At 44.8% G+C, this 24,007-nt stretch overlaps 1 protein-coding gene across 5 annotated transcripts in view; it reads left to right on the top strand.

Moving 5' to 3' along the window:
* STIM2 (stromal interaction molecule 2) overlaps positions 1–24,007 on the top strand; it is a 276,251-nt gene that overhangs the window by 43,087 nt on the left and 209,157 nt on the right. For 4 of the 5 annotated variants that reach the window (XM_033947951.1, XM_033947961.1, XM_033947944.1 and 1 more), the window contains exon 2: positions 17,637–17,767. The exons of the other annotated variant lie outside the window; for it this stretch is intronic. In XM_033947951.1, coding sequence (XP_033803842.1) covers positions 17,705–17,767 — 63 coding nt within the window. In that variant the 5' untranslated portion in view covers positions 17,637–17,704. The remainder of the gene's footprint in view (positions 1–17,636; positions 17,768–24,007) is intronic. 5 annotated transcript variants of the gene reach the window in all.

Below are 24,007 nucleotides of genomic sequence, written 5' to 3'. Positions count from 1 at the left end.
TTTAATAACCTTTACCTCCCTCCCTCTTCCCATTGTACCTTTTAAATCCCTGGTGGCCAAGCGGTGGTCTGGGACAGAAGGGATCCCTCCCGCCTTCTGTCCCAGCCGATTCTAAGAATTTTTACCTCCTTTCCGCCTCCCCCGTGTACATTTAGAATCCCTGGTGGTCCAGTGGTGAACTGCTGCAGGAGCGATCTTCTTTCGCTCCTGCCCATGAAGAGCTGCTAGCTGATTGGCTGCTGTGAGTTCTCAAGGAAGCCAATCAGTGGCTCTGCACGGGCAGGAGCGAAGGAAGGTTGCTTCTGCTGAGGTTCACTGCTGGACCACCAGGGATTCTAAAGGTACATGGGGGAGGCAGGAGGGAGCTACAAATTCTTAGAATCAACTGGGACGGGAGGCGAGAGGGATCCACTCTGTCCTGGCCCACCAGGACTTACGGCAGGCCAGATGGAGACCTGCAAGGCATCGGGAGGGAAGGGGGACAGGGTATAGAACCTGCCAGTGAAGGAGGGGGCAGGATGCAGAGACCGGAAGTAAATTAGAGGGAGTGAGGGGGCTGGATGCAGAGCAGCGAGGTAGGGGGAACAAGGTGCAGACTATGGCAGGGCAAGGCACTGCATTGGTTTATATTCGAGTATATAAGGTAGGTCTCATTCACAGATAAAAGGCATCTGAAATGCTAGACATTCTTAATCTAGGATGATGTTTTCCCCAGTGATACTTAACCTACATTAGACAAGTATGTCCTGTATGCAGCAGGCAAACTGCATTCAGAATGTTACATATAACGTCTTGCGGGCCTATGTTTCCCAGAGTCAGGCTTATTATATGGGCTGTATTGTCACTCAACTCTGTGTCTGTTGTTCTGTAGAAGTTAACTCTTACTTTCATGGTATCTGGAGTTGTGAGGAGATTCAGGCCTTTTGGAAGGCGCTGGCTTCCGTCTTACAGGACCTGGTGCAGGTTCCCGTGCCTGTATCGGTGCTTTCTATGTTATTTGCTCATTTTTCTTTACTCTCTGTGTACACTTCTTCAGAAAAACTGTTTCTTAGTAAATGTTTCATTTTGGGGAAGAAATGTATCTTATGTTGTTGGCTCTCTTCTGAACCCCCCTCCTTTTGGCTTTGGAGGAATCAACTTCATGAACTTATGGGCTGGGAGGCCCGTTTGGCCTGTTCTTCTCATCACCGGAGCAGAGACTTTGTCAACACTTGGACTCCATACTTGAACATTTTGTCTCCTGCGAGTTGTAGCCATATCCTGAATAGACTCCAAATGTAATTGAGTATACCTGTTTGCCATATACCCCCCCCCCCCCCCCGGTTTGGGTGTTGTATTATTTCTCTTGGAGGGGGAGGGAGGGAAGGAGGTGGGTGGGGTTCTTTCTGGGGGGTAAGGGTGTTGATCATGATCGTAGAGGACATAAGTGTTCAGTCCGCCGCGGTAGCTGGTTGCTATTGTAAACCTTGTTTTCTGCTATTGTTGTACCTGCTTTTTTCACTGTTCAATAAAAAGATTTAAATATAAATATAGTGTGTTTGAGTAACAAACATAGAAACATGACGGCAGATAAAAGCCAAATGGCCCATCTAATCTGTCTATCCACAGTAACCATTATCTCTTTCTCTCTCTGAGAGATTCCACGTGCCTATCCCAGGCCCTCTTGAATTCAGACACAGTCTCTGTTTCCACCACCTCTTCCAGGAGACTGTTCCATGCATCTACCACCCTTTCTGTAAAAAAGTATTTCCTCAGATTATTCCAGAGCCTATCCCCTCTTAAATTCATCCTATGCCCTCTCATTGCAGAGTTTCCTTTCAAATGAAAGAGACTCGACTCATGCACATTTATATTACGTAGTTATTTAAACATCTCTATCATATCTCCTCTCTCTTGCCTTTCCTAAAGTATACAGATTGAGATCTTTAAGTCTGTCCCCATATGCCTTATTACGAAGACTACACACCATTTTAGTAGCCTTCCTCTGGACCGACTCCATTCTTTTTATATCTTTTTGAAGGTGCGGCCTCCAGAATTGTGCACAATATTCTAAATGAGGTCTCACCAGAGCCTTATACAGAGGCATCAATACCTCCTTTTTCCTACTGGCCATACCTCTCCCTATGCTGTCGCCTTTTCAACCTGTTTGGCCACCTTAAGTTCATCACATAGAATCACAACCAAGTCCTGCTCTTCCGCCGTGCACATAAGTTCTTCACCCCCTAAACTGTACCATTCCCTTGGGTTTTTGAAGCCCAAATGCATGACCTTGCATTTCTTAGCATTAAATTTTAGCTGTCAAATTTCAGACCATTCTTCAAGCTTCGCCAGGTCTTTCTTCGTTATTCACACCATCCTGCGTGTCTACTCTGTTGCAGATTTTGTTATCATCCGCAAAGAGGCAAATCTTACCCGACAACCCTTCAGCAATATCATTTATAAAAATGTTAAAAAGAACAGGCCCAAGAACAGAACCTTGAGGCACACCACTGGTAACATTCCTTTCCTCAGAGCGATCTCCATTGATCACTACCCTCTGTTGCCTTCCACTCATCCAGTTCCGGACCCATCCCAGGGGCACTCAGTTTATTAGATGTCTGTGTGGAACCTGTCAAAGGCTTTGCTAAAATCCAAATACACCACATCTAGTGCACATTCTCTATCAAATTCTCTGCTGGTCAATCAGACCTTGATCATGGACTCCCATAGCGACAGGGGAAGAAACTATGTTGCCAGCTCTCTGATACCCAGAGGGTTATTACACAGGGGCCCCATTGCCTGTGCTCAAGCTTCTGAATAAATCAGCAGACAAGCAGCTTCCAGGGGGAGCGACCCTGAGCTCCTGAAAGAACACAAAGCAGACTGGCTCCACAGGTACTCGAGATTGTCCTGGGAGCAGCAGTCCACCCACATGGGACTACGTCCTTTCCCTGTTGGGATAAGCCCAAGAAAGGGACCTCAGAGCATCTTAGCCATGAAAAACTCAAAATTCCAATGGAAAAATATGCAAAAAGAAATAGAGCATATCAGAACATGCCTTCTAAGTTCACTTGTTAGAAGAAAAAACTGAAGAGGGAGCTGTTCTAAACTGCAGAAGGGGAGGAATTCAAGAATTTAAAGTAACACCTCTCCGCAGATTCACAATTAACGGGAACCAAAAGCTAAAGTACAGTCTCCTGTGCATATGTAACAGAAGGGGTAATTAAGAGAGTAATATTATTCATTTTCTTTGTTTCTTTTCAGGATAAGGAATCAAATGTTGGTTATCTTCTCATTGCCAAGATGTTTCCTTTATGGGTGGGAAGGTGCAAATATTTCCTGGCATTTGCAAATAGACCCAACAGAAAAGGAAACAGTTCTTGGTTTTATGCCAGAAGTTTCCTCACTGCGCATTATGTTTATCTTGAAGTTTCCCTGTAAATGTATGATTTGATTAGAAAATAAAGTTTATGCTTTTATGAGCCTAAAGTATTTAGAATCTAGATATATAATATTATTAGATAGATACCTTTCCTCCCTTTTTAATAAACTGTTTAGTCCTGTGTTCATCTTCCTATGGTTTGGTTCCTGAATCCCTTCTTAATTTGTGGGCCTGAGAGGGTTCCCATGCCGGCGATTCTTTCATTCCTGCAAGCCACTCTTGAAAAGGGCCTTGCAGTTTTGTCTCTCAAAGTGCAGATAGCCTGTATCTCATGCTCTCGGAGAGGCTTGTAGTCCCTGGCATCTCACCCCAGTTTTTGAGGGGGGCTCTCAGATTGAGACCCCCATTACGCAGACCGTTCTCATCTTGGGATCTCAATGTGGTCCTGAAGGGCCTGGCCTGTGTTCTGTATGAGCCTCTTATGGAAGCTTCCCTGCTGAACCTTATGGTTAAGACCTTGGTTGCCATAGTCTTGGTGAGAAGGGTCTCAATTACAGACCCTGTCATGTAGGGAACCCTTTCTCTGTTTCACGGAGTCTGGTGTTTCTCTGTGCATAATACCTTCCTTTCTTCTTCAGGTAGTTTCTGCCTTCCATGTCAATCAGGAGATTTGTTTGCCCTCCTTTCATCCCGTGGATTTGGCGAAACAGGACAAGCTTTTGCAGAAGCTGGATGTGCACAGAGCCCTGCTAATCTACTTGGAGAAGACTGAGTCCAGACTTTCTGGTCATCTTTTTGTGCTGACCAGCCATTCAGGACTTGACAAGCCAGTATCCAAGGCTTCCAGTGCCTGATGGCGATTTCATCTTCCTACATTGTCTGCAGGAAACAGCCCCCTATCTATCACTGCGCATTCGACAAGAGGTATAGCAGCTTCCTGGGTGGAGTCCCAGGCTGTCTCACCTGATGGAATCTGTAGAGCAGCTACCTGGGCTATTCTTCACACTTTTATGAATTTCTACAGAATGGGCGTGGTAGCACGAGAGGATGCCGCTTTTGGGTCCTCTGTTCTGCTGCAGGCTCATATGTCCCTCTCTAGACGTCTGGCACTTCTTTGGTACGCCAAAACAACAAATGTGGCTAACAACTAATAGATTAAATATTGGAGAGAAAAAAAGACTTCAAGTGCTCCTGGTAACAGGCTAAGAAAGTTCTGGCCTAATTACCGTACTTGGAAGCCATCATCAGTCATAAAAACCTCCTCCTATTTATATTTTTTTATTTGATCTTATTCAGTCCTTGCTTGTTACACAAAAGTGTTATGCTTAACTTTTGAATGTAAATCCAATGCTTGAACTGAGGAATTATGCTCGATGTGAAAATTTCATGCAAGATTGGTCATGTAAAGCTCTACGGAGGTTCCCTGTTTCACTCTCACGCTTCTTCACTAGAGGTAGGTCTTGTCAGACAAATCTGATCAATTTCTTTGATTGGGTGGCCAGAGAATTGGATAGAGGATATGCGCTAGTTGTGGTGTATATAGATTTTAGCAAAGCCTTTGACAGTGTTCCACACAGATGTCTAATAAATAAACTGAGTGCCCTTGGGATGGGTCCCAAAGTGATGGGCTGGGTCAAGAGCTGGTTGCGTGGAAGGCGACAGAGGGTAGTGGCTAATTATAAGCCCATTTCATCAATCCCATTTTTTATAAAAACCATGGAAGGTTTAGTAAATATCCAATTGTTAAATTATCTGGAACATTTCTCCATTTTTGCATGGTTCACAGTCAGGATTCAGACCATTATATAGTACAGAGACAGTGCTGGCATCCCTAGTAAATAATTTATGTAGTCTTTATAGTAAGGGTGCCAGTGCTCTGATTTTACAATTGGACTTAAGTAGTGCGTTCGATCTTGTGGACCATGATAAATTAGAATGTCTGGATGCTATAGGTATACATGGTCAAGTCTTGAAATGGTTTGAGGTTTTTTTGAATCTAGAACTTATCAAGTTAAACTTAACAATGAGCTCTCAAACAGTTGGAGTAACCCTTGTGGAGTACTCCAGGGTTCTCCTCTGTCTCCACTGCTTTTTAATGTTTATTTGGCCTCGTTGGGCAACAGATTATCCCAATTCAATATTAAACTGTTTAGTTATGCTGACAACATCACTATTTTAATTCCTGTTCATTCTTCTCTTTCTCAAGCAAATCAAACTGTGGTAGAGATTCTACAGATAATTGAATTTTGGATGTCGGAATTTAAATTGAAAATTAATACGGAAAAAACTAAGTTTTTCTTTGCATCACCAAATCTAAATGAAAATGTTACATCTATTGTTGTAAATGACACAATTTATAGCATCCAGCCAACCATAAAGATACTTGGTGTAATTCTAGATTGTACCCTTACAATGAAAAATCAGGTTGACTCGTTGGTTCAAAAGGGTTTCTATACTTAATGGAAACTAAGAACTATCAAAACATATTTTGATATTAACTCCTTTCAATTGCTGGTTCAATCACTTGTCCTTGGCCAATTGGACTATTGTAACTTTGTCCATCTTGCTGGTACTCAGAAAAACCTTTACAGACTGTGTATAATTCAGAATTCAGCAGTCAGATTGATTTTCAACTTGAGGAAGTATGATCATATCACTGATTTTTATCGCCGACTGCACTGGCTTCCAAGTTGAGGCACGGGTTAAATTTAAGCTCGGCTGCATTTGCTTTAAGGCACTAACAGGCTCAATTCCTGAGTATCTTATGGAATCTTTTATTATTACAAACTCTAAACACTCTAGAAAATCTCATTCATTGTTTTCAATCCCCTCTGTAAAGGGATGTAAATACAAGAAATTTCAGGAACGATTACTATCTTTCCAGGCAGCCTCATAGACTAGGGATTTAACTCATATATTCACATTCCCAATTTTGACGTGCCTTAAAGAAGTATCTTTTTAGGAAATCTTTTGGAAATTAGGAATAGGATATTTATTCATTTGTATTATTAATTTTTTGTGAACCGCATAGAACTTAATGGTATTTGCGGTATACAAGTGAGTTTTATGTTATGTTATGTAGTGATCAATGGATCTCTGATGAAAGGGATGTTAACCAGTGGTGTGCCTCAAGGTTCTGTTCTTGGGCCTGTTCTTTTTAACATTTTTATAAACGATATTGCTCAAGGGTTTTCGGGTAAGATTTGCCTCTTTACGGATTATACCAAAATCTGCAATACAGTAGATATGCCGTATGGTGTGAATAACATGAAGAAAGACTTGACGAAGCTTGAAGAATTGTCTAAAATTTGACAGCTAAAATTTAATAAGAAATGCAAGGACGTGCATTTGGGTTGCAATAACCTGAGGGAATGGTACAGTTAAAGGGGGTGAAGAACTTATGTGCATGACAGAAGAGCGGGACTTGGGTATGATTGTATGTGATAATCTTAAGGTGGCCAAACAGGTTGAAAAGGTGATGGTGAAAGCTAGAAGGATGCTAGGTTGCATAGGAAGAGGTATGGCCAGTAGGAAAAAGGAGGTATTGATGCCTCTGTATAAGGCTCTGGTGAGACCTCATTTAGAATATTGTGTACAATTCTGGAGGCCGTACCTTCAAAAAGATATAAAAAGGATGGAGTCGGTCCAGAGGAAGGCTACTAAAATGGTGCATGGTCTTCGTCATAAGACTTATGGGGACAGATTTAAAGATCTCAATAGATATACTTTGGAGGAAAGGCAGGAGAGAGGAGATATGATAGAGACGTTTAAATACCTATATGGCATTATTGTACATGAGTTGAGTCTCTTTCATTTGAAAGAAAGCTCTGGAATGAGAGGGCATAGAATGAAGTTGAGGTGATAGGGTCCGAAATGAGAGGGCATAGAATGTAGTTGAGGTGATAGGCTCGGCAGTAATCTAAGGAAATACAGTGGTACCTTGGTTTGAGCATAATTCGTTCCAGAAGCATGCTCGCAATCTAAACTGCTCGTAAATCAAAGCAACTTTCCCCATAAGCCATAATGGCAACTCGGATGATTCGTTCCACATCTCTCTGACCCGACCAGAGCCAACACCCGACCCTAGGAACCGGCTTTATTGCTCCCCTGTGGCCATCGGCGCTGCTTCCTATTGAGCCAGTGCCGATTAGACACATAAATGTTCACCACTATGAAAGTTTATTGAGCGGATGGAGTGGTGTCGCTGAGGCTCAGAAGAAGTGATTTTTTCAAGTGGGATAAAGTATTATGACTTGGAGATTCAGTTGATTAATAGTGTGGGATCTCCAAGATAGAAATTTATATAAAATTTACATCATTTAGATTTGTACACTCATATGTACCACATGAGTTAACTCCTGTGCTGAATCCCTTTCTGCATTCTGTGACCTTTATTGTGCTGTATACCTTGCACATGGTGGCTTTCTGCATTAGTTCCTCAGGGAACTGCCCATCATTGCTCTCTTTTAGACCATGAACTAATGAGATTTGTTGTAATTGCCTAGATAGGAACTTAACAAAGCCATCAAAGTAAGCCAGTTAGATTCCAAAATGAACAGTTGCCTTTTCTAAGTGGAAAACAGTTTGTTCTTGAGATAAGAGAAAAAAGACCAGAGTTGGCTCTGTGAAAATGCTCCTGGTTCAGAATTAAGGGTGCAGGCAGAACAGAGCTATTGCCTTGAATATGGCATTTCCAACTATATTAAGTAGTGATTCTTGCCTCCCTTCAGGCTGGCTGACAATATACTCAGCTGGATCTTTGGCAACTTTTTACTTGTCTGGGCTGAGTGATAACTTTAGTACAGGAGAGAAAAACAGCTCTCCTTCCCTCAAGATTTTAGATGTAATCTTTGACTCTAGGCTTTTTATAGAGATCAGATTGACTCAGTACTCTGCTGCTTCCCCCCTCCCCCCCAATATAGAATTCTAACAGTTAAACACTTCCTTATCTTATCTCTAATCATAACCAACTTGGAGTACTGTGATTTGCTCAGGTTTGTCCTTCCTTCCTGAAACGCCTTTTGCTAGTTCAGTCAATTCCTGTTAAGCTCATGTACAATGCACATTACTTTGATCACGTTACACCACTTTTGATTTCTGAACACTGGCTACCTATCTGCATGGATTAAAGTACAAAAATCTGAGATTGGTATTTAAAAGTCTTATTTCCCACAACACTCCTAATCCCCCCTACTGCAATATGGGCACTGTGGTCATCTCAGCAGGCCATCATTTACCTTTCTCTATGTTAGGGGTGTCAAACTCAATCACATAAGGGGCCAAAATCTAAAACAGGGTAAGTCACAGAGCAAATTTTTTTATTAAGATACTTAGGGGTCCTTTTATTAAGGTATGCTAACCGATTTAGCGCACGCTAAAGATTAGCATGTGCTAAATCAATGTTCTCCCCAGTCGGCTAATTTAGATGACTGCCCAGCTGTCATCTAACGCGAATCTCGCTGCTGCCGCCGCCGCTGCTCAACATAAAAAAACAAACAAAAAAAAAACAACACCTCACCGACTTGGAGACGCGAACTCATGCTTCGGGGCTCTAAGGTGTGCGTGCCGGCTTCCCTCCAAAACCAGAAGTTACGTCCCGCGGGGGGAGGGGGAGAGAAGAGAAGGGAAGCCGGCATGCACACCTTAGAGCCCTGAAGCATGAGTTTGCTACGGGTTAAGGCAGGAGACTGGTCAACAATGGATGGAAGCTTACAACTTGCTTCGGGCCTTCCTCGCTGCCGGGTCCTGCCTACTTTCTGTTCCGCAAAGGCAGGACCCGGCAACGAGGAAGGCCCAAAGCAAGGAAGAGCAGCAAGTTGTAAGCTTCCCTCCGTCGCTAACCTATGGAAGATAGGTCAGTGATGGAGGGAAGCTTACAATTTGCCTAGCGACTCTGCCGGGTGTGTGAGCTTGGAGGGATAGAAAGAGAAATGCTGCTGCACCATCGAATGGGGGAGGGGAGGGGAAAAGAGAAATGTTCTGCTGCTGCACCCATTTTTGGGAAGGAGGGAGGGTGAGGAGAAATGTTACTGCTGCTGCACCCATTTTTGGGGGAGAGAGAAGAGAAATGTTCCGGCTGCTGCACCCAATTTTTTTGGGGGGAAAGGGGAAGAGAAAAGCTGCTGCATCCAAGTGGGAAGGGGAAGAGAAGTGCTGCTGCTGCACCCAATTGGGGAGGAGGGAGGAGAAGAGAAGTGCTGCTGCAGAAGCACCCAATTGGGGAGAGAGATGGGAGAAGGAAGACCAGGGAAGGAAGAGGAGAGGAAAGAGATGCCAAGACCATGGGAGGGAGGGAAAGGAAAGGAGCTACCAGACCATGGAGGGGGGGAAGAAATGTCAGGGCATATGGGGGAGGAGGGAAGGAGGCAGATGCCAGACCAGGTGGAAGGAAGGAGAAGAGATGCCAGATAATGGAGTGGGAGGGGGAGATGAGAGGAGAGAGATGCCAGGGCATTGGGGGAAGGAAGGGAAACTAAAGGAGACAAAATGCCAGACCAGAGGGAAAGTAAGGAGAGGAGGTGCCAGAGAAGGAGGGAGAGAGAGGAGGGAGATGCCAGGGCATGGGGGAGAGAAGGGAAGGAGATAGAGATGCCAGACCATGGGGTGGAGTGGTAAGGAAAGGAAAAGAGAGAAATGCCAGAGCATAGGGGAGGGGGTGAAGCTGAAATTAATCATGTACAAAGGAGAAAAAGGGCACAGGATATACAGTTTATTGAAGGGACATAGAAAGAGGAAAGATGCCATATTGAACAGAGAGAGGGTGGACACTGGATGGAAAGGGCAGAGAGAGGGTGGATAGTGGATGCAAGGGGCAGAGAGAGGGTGGACAGTAGATGGCAGGGGTACAGAGAGAGAGGGCAGAAGCTGGGTGGAAGGAGCAAAGAGAAAGAACAGATGTTGCATGGAAGGGAGCGAGGACAAACACTGAATAGAAAGAAGAGAGCGAAGAGAAGATGATTAAAGCAGAAACGACCAAAGTTAGAAAAAAAATTTTTTTGTTGCTTTACGTTGAATCTCAAGTAATATTGTAACTGTATTGATTAAAGTTTATAAATAGGAAATGGAAATAAGGCAATTTTGGGGGGACTAAACCCCTTTCCTCAGGTCAGGACAGGATACCATAACAGCAGTATACTGTACTGCAGGGTGCCCAAATGGTCGATCGCGATCGACCAGTAGATCGCAAAGGCAATGTGAGTCGATTGCATTGCCTTTGCGATATTTTTCTTCCTGCCTTTCCGAGCCAGGCCAGGCACATACAAGCGCCGGACTCGCAAGACTTCACCTCCGACATCAATTCTGATGACGGAGAGGAAGTTATGGGCAGCCAATCGCTGCCTGGCTGGCCTGGAACTTCCTCTCTGACGTCAGAATTGAAATCTGAGATGAAGTCTTGTGAGTCCGGTGCTTGCATGTGCCTGGCCTGGCTCGGAAAGGCAGGAAGAAATCAACGTGGTGGCTTGGGGAGTAGGGAAAGAATCGGGGAAGTGGAGAAATCGGCACGATGGCTTGGGGGGGCAGGGGGAAAGAGAGAAAGAAAGGCAGAAATAAAGAGGGGGGCAGGGGGAGAGAGAAAGAAAGACAGGCAGGGGGGAGAGAGAAAGCCTATGAGTGTCGAGAGCAGTGCGGGGGCATTCAGCGCAGTGCCCTGCATTAAAAACCGCTATCGCGGTTTAGTAAAAGGGGAGAGGGGTATATTTGTTTATTTTTGTATAGTTGTTACTGAGGTGACATTGCATATTTTAAAGTCATCTGCCTTGACATCTGAAAACAAAACCCGAATACAAATGATAATTAACATTTTCTCTGCGTGTGCTTTGTGTTTTTAAAAATTTTATTGTTGGTAGATCATTTTGACTTGGTCATTTTAAAAAGTAGCTCGCAAGCTTAAAGTGTGGGCACCCCTGCTGTACTGTCTTGAAGAAAGATTTGACCTCTGAAAGCTAATTGAAAAATTGATTAGTCCAAAAAATGGTATTTTCTTATTTCTCATTATTTGTTTTATTTCTGTTTGTTAATTTGTAAAGTGGTGATTGTTATGTAGCAGTTTTTTTCAAATTTACATCTACTGTCTTTATATTTTGCACAGTATTAGATGACGTGTCACTGTTTCTGTGGTGTTGCATTGTATGCAGTGTCCGGTTTCTTGGTTCAGTTTAACTTTTGTCTACATAGTTCTATTTTTAGTTTGTGATTATTCCATATTGGGCGAGGGTGTATCTGTCTGTGTGTATGAAAAGGACATGGCTTTCTGTTAGCAATAACTGTGCAGGATCTGGCTTGTTTAGTTTTATATTACGCGTGTTGGTTTTCTAGTGCTCACAGCAGTGTTTAAGATGCTGCCTTTTCCTAGGTGCACCCTTGTTGTGTGACTCATGGATTCTAACTAAAAATATCGTTTTTATATAGAGGAGGGGGTTGTTAAAAAATGATTAGCACTGGCTGTCATGTATACGAGGTATGCCACTGGATTTAATGACCCTATTCTAACTTTACTGTTGATGTGTAGGTGTCCCCACCCCCACCCCCCACACACACTATAAAGAATTAAATTAAAGTTGTATTAATATCAAGTAGCTTTCAAATGACATTATAAGCAAATAAAAATAAAATATTTTTTAATACATTGCTAATTATTATCTGCTTCTTTACCTAAACTGTTTTGCCCTAGCTCTCACTTTGCACTACACTTCCCCATCCGTATTCACAAATTCCGTATCTACGGATTTGCTTATTTGCGGTTTTAAACCAAAAAATGCATTTTCATTTTCAGGCTATTTTAAGCCCTGTAAGTGCCCCCTTAAGCCTTACCTGGTGGTCTAGCAGGTTTTCAGGGCAGGAACAATCTTCCCACGCTCCTGCTCCAAGCAGATCGCTCACAGGAAATGGCTTGAGAGACTACGAGAGCTCAAGGCAGCCATTTACTGTGAGCGATCTGCACAGGGCAGGAGCGTGGGAAGATCACTCCTGCCTGAAAACCCATTAGACCACCAGGTAAGGCTTAAGGGGGGGCTTTCAGGGCTTAAAATAGCTGGGGGAAGCAGAGGTTAGGGACAGAACCAGTCTGAATATTATTCACGGTTTTTTAATATTCGCAGGCCGGCTCTGCCCCTAACCCCTGCAAATATGGAGGGGGAAGTGTACAGCAAAAAAGTAGCAGATAAAGATCAATCACATAGATCTCCTTCAAGGCTCAGTAACACCTCTCCATAAATTATGTGGAAAAGGTCTGGAAGTGGGGATCGCATCTATTTCATATCCTCAGTGAGACCCCAGGAAGGAACCTAGTGATCAAAACATTATTAGAGGTGCTGTAGAGCCATTTCTTGTATGACTGGATGAGCTATATTTATCTTTTTTGTTGTTGTTTAAATTGATGCAGAAATAAATGGCTAGATTGAACCTAATGACTTCATTAATGCATTTCCCTTTTTAAAACCTCTATACCATTTGAAAGAGGGCAAATATGTAATTATTCCCTTCTAGAATTGGATACTTCTTAAATTTAGTAAAAATATTCTGGCACAAGTGTCAAACCTTAAAAAAGGAAGTCATATTGAGCATTGCAAAATAATAATAAACTAATAAAAATAGTACACATTTAGGGCTCTTTTTACTAAGCTGCGATAGCGGTTTTAGCGTGCGCTTAGCGCATGCAGAATTGCCATGTGCGCTAGACGCTAATGCCAGCATTGAGCTGGCGTTAGTTTTCCTGCGTAGTGCGGGGGTTTGCACGCGCTAAAAACGCTAGAGCACCTTAGTAAAAGAGGGGGTTAATTTTCCCCACCACCAAATTTCCCCATCCCACCCACCCGGCTACTTTTTCATGCCACCCGGCTGGAAAAAATTTCTGGGGAGAACACTGCTAAATGTGTACCTTAATAAAAGGACCCCTTAGTCTTAGTAGAAGTATAGGGTTAAACCTCTCCAATCCCATGTCGGCTCTATGATGTAAACAAAATAAATAAAAAAGACTTTTCCTCTCTCTTTTATGTCCTAGTTTACGCTTGCTGTCTAACACCAGCTCTGGTAGGATACACATTTCAAATCTGACATATTGTAATCACAAAACAGAAAATAAAATTATTTTTTTCTACTTTTTGTTGTCTGGTCATTATTCAAATCATGTTGGTCCCAGGCTCTGGTTGTCTTCTGATAATGCGCTTGCCAGGGTCCCTAACCGTAACCCATTTGTCGTTTCCTTCTTTCTCCATGCTAACCATCCATCTTCCATCTCTGTCCTCTCATTCTGTTTCCCTTCCCTCCCCAGAGGTCTGGCATCTTTCCTTTTTTTCGTCTCAATCCCCGCAGCTGCAGCAATGGACCCCACCATCCCCAGATCCATCATCTCTCCTTTTCTCAACTACCCTTTTTTTTTTTTTTAATTAAATTTTTGTTCTTTACAGAAAGCAACCAGAAAATACAACAGATTCACAAAACAGCAAACAGTATAGCTAATTACCATATAACTTCACATAAATATACATTGTGAATCTCCCTCACCCAGCCTCCTCAACCTAGCAGATCCCATCCCCAACCCACCCGTCCCAATCCCCCCACAGCAATAAGCAGCAAACAAACACAGGTTCCCAGGCCTAATTAATCTAAGACAAAACACACACACAAGAAAAGAGTGGGGGGGGGGGGGAATACCCAACAGGGCTTTATAGTCAGTGGCATTCAAGTAGACTCTTTCCAGGTCAAGTAGGAATCCCACACTTTATGGTAAAAGGGCAAAGTGTGACGGCAAATTGCTGTCAATTTAGATATAAGCTGTAGGGAGTCCGAACGAGCCCATACCCCGCAGAGACCCGGGACACTCTTATGTTTCCAATGGGCCGCAATTTCAAGGCATGCTGCTGTGAACAAATGCAGAGCAAAAATATGCTCCGCTTTGGAAAAATCCAGAATCGGGGCCTTTAGTAGTCAGCAGGCCATCAATAAGGGACAGTGTTTTCTCACAATGGCAACCAAGAACTGGCCTACCGCTTGCCAATAGCCTTTCATGCCAGGACAATTCCACCACACATGGCAAAAGTCATCTCGAAGCCCGCATCCACGCCAACAAAGCGCAGATCCTGAAGGATAAATCTGACTAAGCCTGCCTGGGGTGTAATACCAATGGTAGTAGAGTTTATATCCATTTTCAATAAAAGCATGAGACTGAGGTAGCAAACAGAAGTTTATACACAGCGCCCCAAGAAGAGTGAGAAGGCGTAGCCCCTAAATCGACCTCCCATTGCTTCCTATAAAAGTTCAAGGACGGAACACACGTCAGCGGGAAATCCCTCCCCAACCAGTTCCTATCTGGAGAGCCCGTTCCAATTTCGTATCACTCAGGCAAAGGTCCCAAAAAGCGTGCTTATATAGGAAAGAACAAAATTGAGTATAGTAGAAAGAATCCATTACCAACAATCCAAACTCATCTTATAAATAATAATAATAATAACTTTTTATTTTGTATACCGCAATACCACAAGTAGTTCAGAGCGGTTTACAGAGGAAGAGACTGTACATAGACAGTAAGCCGAGAGTAGTTAGGTATATCCGGAAGCATTTCAGAGATACAATGAGGCAGGAAGGAGTCAGAGAAATTTATCAAGGAGATAGGTTTTAATTGATTTTCTGAAGGATTGGTAGGAGTATTTAAGAGTGCATCGAGGTTCCTCCACCAAGCCTCTGGAGCTTCGATCTACAGCCTCTAGTCCTATTCATACATTGGCATCGGCTGCCTACGTCTCCGAGGCGAAATCTCCTCGATCCTCGAGATCTGGTTCCAGACACAGTTCTCACCAACATTCGAGGTCTTCATCGAGGCATCCCTCCAGGCATCGTTCTTCTTCTCATGACAGACCATCTCCCTAGCGCATTTTGAGCTTCCAAGACTCCAGTCTATCTCAGGGTAGTTGAAGTCTCCCATAATAACCGTGTTACCGCTTTTGCATTCTCGCTTCATCTCGGCTTCCATTTGTTCATCGATATCTCCGGTTTGCCCGGGTGGACGATAGTATAGGCTCATCTTTATTTCAGGCCCTTTCCTTGCCAGTATTTTAACCCATAGCGATTCCAGCTTGTTGGTCGTCTCTGCTGTGTCCATTTTTGTCGATTGTATGCTTTCTTTTGTGTATAGGGCTATTCCACCTCCTTTCTGTCCTGACCTGTCCTGACGATAGAGCTTTGGCCGGTGCAGGAGCCAGCGGGCACTGGCGAAGAAAGCCACAAGGAGAGAGAGAGGAGTAGCAGGAGAGACAAATGAAGCAGGCAGGCAGCGTGGGGTAGTGGCGAGAGGGAGCTCCGCCCACCCCATCGCGTCATCACCAGAGCGCCGGACTCCCCCTTAAACAGAGGAGACCGTGGTGCCTAGATCCACAACTTCGGCCGGTGCAGGAGCCAGCGGGCACCGGCGAAGAAAGCCACAAGGAGGGAGAGAGGAGTAGCAGGAGAGACGAACGAAGCAGGCAGACGGCGTGGAGTAGTGGCGAGAGGGAGCTCCGCCCACCCCATCGCGTTAACACCAGAGCGCCGGACTCTCCCTTAAACAGAGGGGAGCCAACGGCGCACAGCAAATGCGAGCGGCAAAGGCGCTCGCTTTAGCGAGAGCGCCTTTGCGAAGGAGCCTTTGAAGGAGCCAGGAAATTAAGCCAACCTACAGAGAGACACAGAACATAAGTTACATTCCTGTTTGTTTTCTTCCAGGTCGCTAACATCTCAGCAGCACCATCACAACTCGTAACCGACAGGAGCAAAGCGAACAAGAGGAAAGGACACACACAACCAGCTGAGACAACTGATAAGGAGAATACACGGAAGACAGAAGATGAGCTGTCCAGTCTTCTGCACCGGCTGCAGTATGTATGACTATCTCCCCTCAAGGACTAGGGCACATGTTTGCGGCCGATGCATAGAGCTGGATAGCCTGAAACAGCAAGAACTAGAAGAACTCCTCGCCAAGAAAGAAGATAACCGCAAGCAGGAGAAGTTGCTAGGGGAGCCCAGCACAAGCGAAATGATTGAAGATTTGGAGAGATTCATCGAGGAAGCTCACCTGCAACATGTGATGGCTTCAGGACTGGAGATCAGTACCCAAACAGCAACTAAGGAAAAGGGACCAGGCGATATGGAAGGAGGCACCACTACATTTGAAGAAGAGGCTGAAACGGAGATTGAGGATGACCACACACTTAGCAGTAATGAGAGCCAGTCTGGGGATGCACCACAGAAGAGAGAGGACAGGTCCTTCACCATGGATACAGACTTGCGACCCCCAAAGAACCACTGATTGAAGAAGTCTGGGATCATTGTTGGAGATTCCATTATACGCAATGTGGACAGCCACATCGCAGGAGGAAGGGAAGATAGACTGGTCACCTGCCTGCCTGGTGCAAGAGTAAAGGATGTAGCCAGCAGGATCACCAGGATCATAGACAGCGAAGGAGGAGAGGACATTGCTGTGATTATCCATGTGGGAACCAACGATGTGAGCGGACGGAAGTACGACAGAGAGGAAATGAAGGGTCGACTCCGCTCACTCGGAAAAATACTGAAGGTCAGGGAGATGAAAGTGGCCTTCTCCGAAATCCTTCCGGTACCAAGAGCGGATGGAAAGAGACAGGAGAAGCTGCAAGAAATCAACGCCTAGATGAGATGATGGTGCGATGAGGAGGGGTTTGACTTATATGCAACTGGACGGCATTCTGGGGAAGAAGCAGATACTATAGAAAAGACAGCCTGCACCTCACCAAGCAAGGTGCAAGAGTCTTGGCTGAAAACATGAAGAAGACCATTGAGAAGGCTTTAAACTGAGGAACAGGGGAGAGCCGACAGTCGACAATCAGTGTTTTGGATTTTAGCCCCTTAATGGGATTGAGTTTGACACCGCTGCTCTAGGATATACATATTCAGGGCTTCCAGTCTCTCCTCATACATCTTCTGGCGCAAACCTCCTACCATTTTCATTGCCTTCCTCTGGACCACTTCCAAGTTTTGTCCTTTGCCAGATACGGTCTCCAAAATTGAACACTATACTCCAAGTGGAGCCTCACCATTGACCTGTACAGAGGCATCAACACCTTCTTTCTTATACTGGTTATGTGTCTCTCTGTAAAACCTAGCATCCTTCTGGCACACTGCCTTGTCACACTGTTTTTTTACCTTTAGATCTTTGTTTTAGTTCTTAACCTCTTATGTGCAGAGATCATTTGTAATTGAAAATACATTTGTATTGAATTTTTATTCAAAAGTTGTAGTAACCAATTGTTTTATTTTTGCATTTCAGAGCAGTGTATTTCACTGAGCCCACCTTGTCTTACTGAGGATGACCGGTTCAGTCTGGAAGCTCTCCGCATGATCCACAAACAAATGGATGATGACAAGGATGGTGGGATTGAAGTAGAAGAAAGTGATGAGGTAGGTGGAAGGAATCTTTATCTAAAACTTTTCATCACAATTAATCATGTGATTAAAGGACTGATATTTCACCATCTCTTCCTTTCTCTTTGCTTACTCACTCCTAGAGAATGACACGGGGAAAAAATTTGTCCCTGTCCCCGCGAACTCCGTCACCATCCCATCCCCTCGAGCTCGGTCCTCGTCATCACCCAGTCCCTGCAAACCATCTGATCCCATCCACACAAGCTTTGAATAGTTTTACACTGAATTTATTTTATTAAAGTATAAAAAGAAACAATATTCTGTACAATTGTCATTTTATAAATCAAAGTTCTGGCTCTGAACTAGAGAAAGAGATGTTCAGCTGGCAGGGCCTTATGTATAAATGTCTCCCCACTCTCTCTCTTCTCCATGTCCCTTCAGCGTCGTCTCCTCACTCTTTCTTCTCCCCACTGTCTCTTCCCCATTTACCTTCAGCGTCTGTTCCTCTCCACCCCCCTTCAGCACCCTTTGCGCGGTCTGAGCATCTCCCTTACTGCTACAATTTATTATTTCTATAGTGCTGAAAGGTGTACGCAGCGCTGTACATTCTAACACAAATAGACAGTCCCTGCTCAGAAGAGCTTACAATCTAATTTAGATGGAACATTTCAGGGTTGGGGAGATTATAGTGGGTATAGGTATCTGACAGCATTGAGAGGGGGTTAAGAGTTGAAAGCAGTTTCAAAAAAGTGGGCCTTTAGCTTGGATTTGAACACTGCCAGGGACGGAGCACAACATACTGATTCAGGAAGCCTGTTCCAGGCATATGGCATCGCAAGAAAGAGCCTGGAGTTGGCAGTAGAAGAGAAGGGTACAGATAAGAGGGGCTTGCCCGATGAGCGGAAATCACGGGGGGAGCAAAGGGGGAGATAAGCGAGGAGAGATATTGGGGGGGGCTTCAGAGCGAATGCACTTGTAAGTCAGCAAGAGGAGTTTAAACTGTATTTGGAAATGGACGGGAGCCAATGAAGCGACTTGAAGAGAGGGATAATGTGAGAATAGCGACTCATGGAATATGAGTCGCGCAGCAACATTTTGAATGGATTGAAGAGGTGAGAGATGGGTGCACGGGAGGCCCGAGAGAAGTATGTTGCAGTAGTCTAAGCGTGAGGTGACAAGAGCATGGACAAGGGTTTTGGTAGTGTGTTCAAAGAGAAGAGAATGGATTTTGGTAATATTATAGAGGAGGAAGCGACAGGATTTGGTGGTCTGTTGGATCTGAGCAGAGAAGGAGAGAGAGGAGTCAAAGATCACTCCAAGGTTGCGAGCCGACGAGACAGGGAGGATAGCGTTATCCACAGAAATAGTGAATGACGAGGGGGAGGTGGGTTTAGGCGGGAAGATAAGGAGTTCAGTTTTAGCCATATTCAGTTTGAGATGGCGGTAGACATCCAAGTGGCAGTGTTGGACAGGTAGGCTGAAATTTGGGCCTGAACTCCCGCAGAGATATCTGGCGTGAAGTGGTAGATCTGGGAGTCGTCAGTATATAGGTGATATTGAAAATCATGAGAGGAGATCAGCATACCAAGATAGTGGGTAAAGAGGACAGAGCCTTGGGATATGCCAATAGACAGCGGGATGGCGGTGGAGGAGGATCCACCGTAACATTCGCTGAAGGTACGATCAGAGAGATAGGAAGAAAACCAAGAGAGAGCAGAACCCCGGAATCCCAGGGAGGACATTGGATTTGACCAGGAACAGGTTGTTAGAGACTTTAGCAAGGGCAGTTTCCATAGAGTGGAGAGGGCGAAAGCCCGATTGAAGTGGGAAGTCCAGGCAACGGCTGTAAATAAAAAACTACTCATATGTGCTGTTCTCCTTCATTGCCTGGACTTCCCACTTCAATCGGGCTTTCGCCCTCTCCTCTCTATGGAAACTGCCCTTGCTTAAATCTCTAACAACCTGTTCCTAGTCAAATCCAATGAACTCTATCCTCATTCTTCTCAATGTCTGCTGCCTTCGACACGTTTGATCACCGCCTCCTTCTCGACACGTTGTCCTCCCTGGGATTCCGGGGTTCTGCAAATTACAATATAAAAGCTAATCAAACACCCAAAAAACACCCAAACACAACATCACAGACAAGATAGCAGAGGGTCAGATACAATACAAATAATGTACCGTAATTCTTTAGTACATGGAAAAAAAACACACCACCCCACCTCTCCCTTCACTTTCCACCCCCTATCCCTTCCCTCCAAACATCCCCCACCCCCTGCAGCTTAACAAAAATTACAAGGTGGTGCAAGAGGAACAACCTGAAGAAAACTCTTTCCAAGAAATAAATCCTTCCCATTACCTTCAGGCGATTTTGAATTTTTTTCTACAAGCTGCCGGAGCTGTGTGTAGCTGCCTTTTGGAAAGTCCTCCTCTGACAAAACCACGGAGCGGTGAATGGCCTTCTCCCCATACCCGCGGTGACCATTTTTCCCCCCAATGTTTTGGCAGGTTACTCGCAGCTAGCTGCGGTTAACAGCCACCATGTCATTCTCTACTCACTCCCGCCCATTGTTCAGCATCTCTTCACCCTGGGTCCATTCTCTTTCTTATTCTTTCTTCCTTCTCATCCACCTACCCAACATCTTTCTTCCCACCCTTCCATCCAAGTCCAACATCTCTCCCTCTCTCTTCATTACCCTTCCTTACCTCTCATATATATGGTCTGTGGTCTACTTCAGAGCTTTTTCTCTGATCTGACTCATCCCACGCCCTCTAATACAACTTTCTGTTTCTTCAGGGGTGGGACAAGTCAGAGGGAAAGCTCCAAAATAGCCTGCTAAGACCCAAGAGAAGACCAGGTTTAAGGTAGACCTAGAAGGGAGTGGGGAAGGGGAGGGTAGTGGAGGGAGAGATGCTGGAGTGTGCTCCAAAGAGGCAAGGGAGGAAGTAAGGAGGGTTAACTAGATGGGAGTTGGCTGTAGCAAGATTAATTTTATTACCCATAATTCAATTTTTATGATCATGACTAATAAATGTTCATTGAACATTAATTGTAGCATTAACAGTGATTTGTGTAGCCTGATCAGAAATGTTTCTTGAGTTCTGTTTGTCTGAAGCATGTTAAATCTAGATTATAAATTTTTCTAGATGTCTCCTTGAAAGACTGAAAGGCAAAATTATTTTAAAAATGTTTTTGCTTTAGTAGTGGTTATGACCACTGTGTATAAAAAAAGCACTTCCCTAGCAACAACAGCAGATGAATCCAGAGACCAATGGGATAGATCACATCTACCAGCAGGCGGAGATAGAGAAACTGATTAACAGGTGGTCCTATTGGCTGGCACTCCTCCTGTCTCATCAGTAATCTCTATCTCCCAGCAGGAAAAGGTCGCTATTCAACTAGCTCCTGAATTCTGGCTGTGGCTGGAACTTTATTTTCTCCTGTTGAGGTTTCTCTTCAGTGAGACTGCCATTCTGTTTCTCCTGTTGAGATTTTCTCTTCAGTGAGCTGGCAGTGCTATTTCTCCTGTTGAGATTTTTCTCTTCAGTGAGACAGGTGCCGGTTTTAGAGGTTACACTTGGGCCCCCCCCTTGTCCCTGCCTCACCCTCCCTCCTTTGCTAGAGGGTCTGACTGGGTCTCAATTTTTTTCTTCTTTCCCTTCTCTGTAAAAAAAAAAAAAAAAGAGACCACAGTTGTTACATTCTGCCATGCTTTTGCTGCAAACTGGCTTCAACTGGCCCTAACAACTAGCTTGTGAGTATGTCTGGCTTTTACGGTTGTTTGAACTTCAGGTTCTGTTTGGGAGTCTTAGTACATTTAAGGTATGGATATTTTATTGAGGCTAAGTTTTATGACTAGAAATCTGTGGAGGGAGCCGGGACTTCCCGCCCTTTGCATGCACGCGCTTTGTTTCCTTGTTGGTTACAGCGCAGCAGTAGCAATGCGATTTCATACTCGTACTTGTTCTCATTGTTGGGTTTCAGTGCAGCAGTAGTCCTGTTTATTCTGAGGCTCTCTTTCATCAGTGTTTGTCACGGCCATGTGCAGCTGATTGTGCAGGTGCCGGTTTCTAGCAGCGCGCATGAGATGGGATATGTTTTTTCCGGCGCTGTGGGACGTTCTTCTGGTTATTCCCCGAGTCTGATTTTCTTTCTATGCAAGCCGCGGCAGGGTAAATTTTGCGGGGCTCGAGTCCGACTATGTTTCTAGGAGCGTTGATGCAGCGGCCACGTGTCAGCGAGAATCAGGCGTGCGCATGGGTCTCCGGCGATGGCGGGAGAGCTGCAGCGTTCCGGTAGTTTGTTTCCAGCTGACTTTGGTCAGGGTATGCCGGGGCTTCTCTCCTTTCCGGTTCAGACAAGTTGTATGTGTTTAACCAGCTTTGGGACAAGCTTGGGCAGCTTTATATGTCTATGTCTGTGTTCCTGCTATACTCCCTTGAAGGAAGCTGCTTGTTTAATCGGACTCTGGGGTTAGCACTCAAGGGGTTTACCAGAGAGACTCTGACCTGTGCTAGGTCACCCAGTCTCAGTTTGTCTCCAGACTGGGGCGACATACCGCAACTCACGGCACAGTGAGATCAGCCGTAAAATAGTGCCCTGTATTTCACACAGGTATCTCATTGTCTCTCTTGGGGTCCCTGCAGATTGAGCCTTTGTCTATTGGTAACTGTCCTTATTTGGGCCTCTGTGCTGAGCTGCATGTGTCTAGTAGTGGCACAGGATATTTATGCCTAAAGGTAGTACAAGCAGTTTCCAAGTTCGGGCTGTCTCTGGGCATAATGACACTGCGCATATTCCTGCGGCCAGGACTCTCTTTCTCTATTTCTGAGGGGGCCTGGACTTCAGATTTCCATGCTTATCACGCTGGTTTCTCCTGTCACCATTTTCTCATGGCACATGCTAGACGGGCCCCCCGACCAGACAGAAAGGGCTGTACAGCTCCTTTTAACCAGGAGCCAGTTATCTATTCTATCAAACCCACGGAGGATCACGCACTATGTGGCTGTTAGCCTTATCCCTGAAGCTCTCATTAACGATGTGAGCTTTGTCTGATACCTGTAAGGATACTGTTGTTTTCCACGGGGCGATAGATGCAGCATCTTGATTGAGTCTAGTACGTATTCACTTTAAAGGACATACGTATTTCGCTCATGTTGCATGGGGTTAGTACTGTTTTCATGGTTCCAGTATATTCCTTTTTACATTGTGAACCTTGATTTTTCCTAGGAGAATCTTCTTGCAGATCCTACAGTCTCATTCTGCCATTCCCTGACCTTCTGCACTTCATTCTGAGGGGATCTTGACTTCTTCCAATGGCTCTTCAGGCTTTCTCATGAGGGAGAAGACGCTATAATGTCAGGTCAGAAGGCTGTGAAGATTTTTTAGGATGCTTGCATCTTTGCATTCTCCTCAGGTTTTCCAGTTCGTTCTTAGAGTCTCTGTTTTGTGTTTCCCTTTTCAGTGTTACTGGTCCTCAGGACGGTTCTTGTAGTTCTTCGGGAACTAAGGGACGTTGTTCCACTTACTGCATGGTGCCCGAGACGGGGGCATTGGGCAGGCTGGATCCCATTCTGCTGAATTAGTTTCTCGGGGTTACACATTTCTGCAGACAACCTGGGAGTATATTTACATTTTCTCTATGGACTCCGAATCGGCACTTGGTTTGCCTGCCTCTCTTGGAGCTGCGCTTTCGGTTTTGGCACATGCCATTTCGCCTACCCAAGGCTTCACGAACGTTTTAGGTGATGTGGGCGGTGGTACCGTTTTGGCGCTACCAGGCGATTCATCTAATTTCTTCTTGACTGCCTGCTTGATTCGGACGACTTCCAGTCGGGCCATTTGACTGACACGAAAAGGGTGATATCTTTTCCTCAGTTCTTTACACGTGCATCTTTGAATTTGCACAGCACTCTTTTCTCCTGTACTATTTATACGTATATCGGGGTGCTGTTTTTATTCATATAGGAGAGACATATGTTTCTTTCCGGAGACTTGGGTGTGGGGTCTCGGTCTCAGATTGGTATTCTTCTTCGCTTACCATGACCAAGAGTATGGGATTCTGTACAGTTTCTGGGATCCATATTGCTGACTCCACTGGGGACTTCGGCTTGCTTTCCCCTTCTTACGCTACAGCAGTCGCTTTTGTTCCGGTGGTTCCCGGTATCTCAGGGTACCAATTATTTGGTATGCTCCTCCTGCATCACTCTGTATGATTTGGTGGCTCAGCGCGATTTCTCTTTTCAAGGCATGCTTCGGTCTTTGCTGGACTATCT

This window comes from Geotrypetes seraphini, chromosome 1 (assembly GCF_902459505.1).
Source record: "Geotrypetes seraphini chromosome 1, aGeoSer1.1, whole genome shotgun sequence".
In the NCBI taxonomy this organism is placed as follows: Eukaryota; Metazoa; Chordata; class Amphibia; order Gymnophiona; family Dermophiidae; genus Geotrypetes; species Geotrypetes seraphini.
The sequence above is the reverse complement of the archived record's forward strand: the minus strand, read 5'-3'. Positions and strand labels throughout refer to the sequence as shown.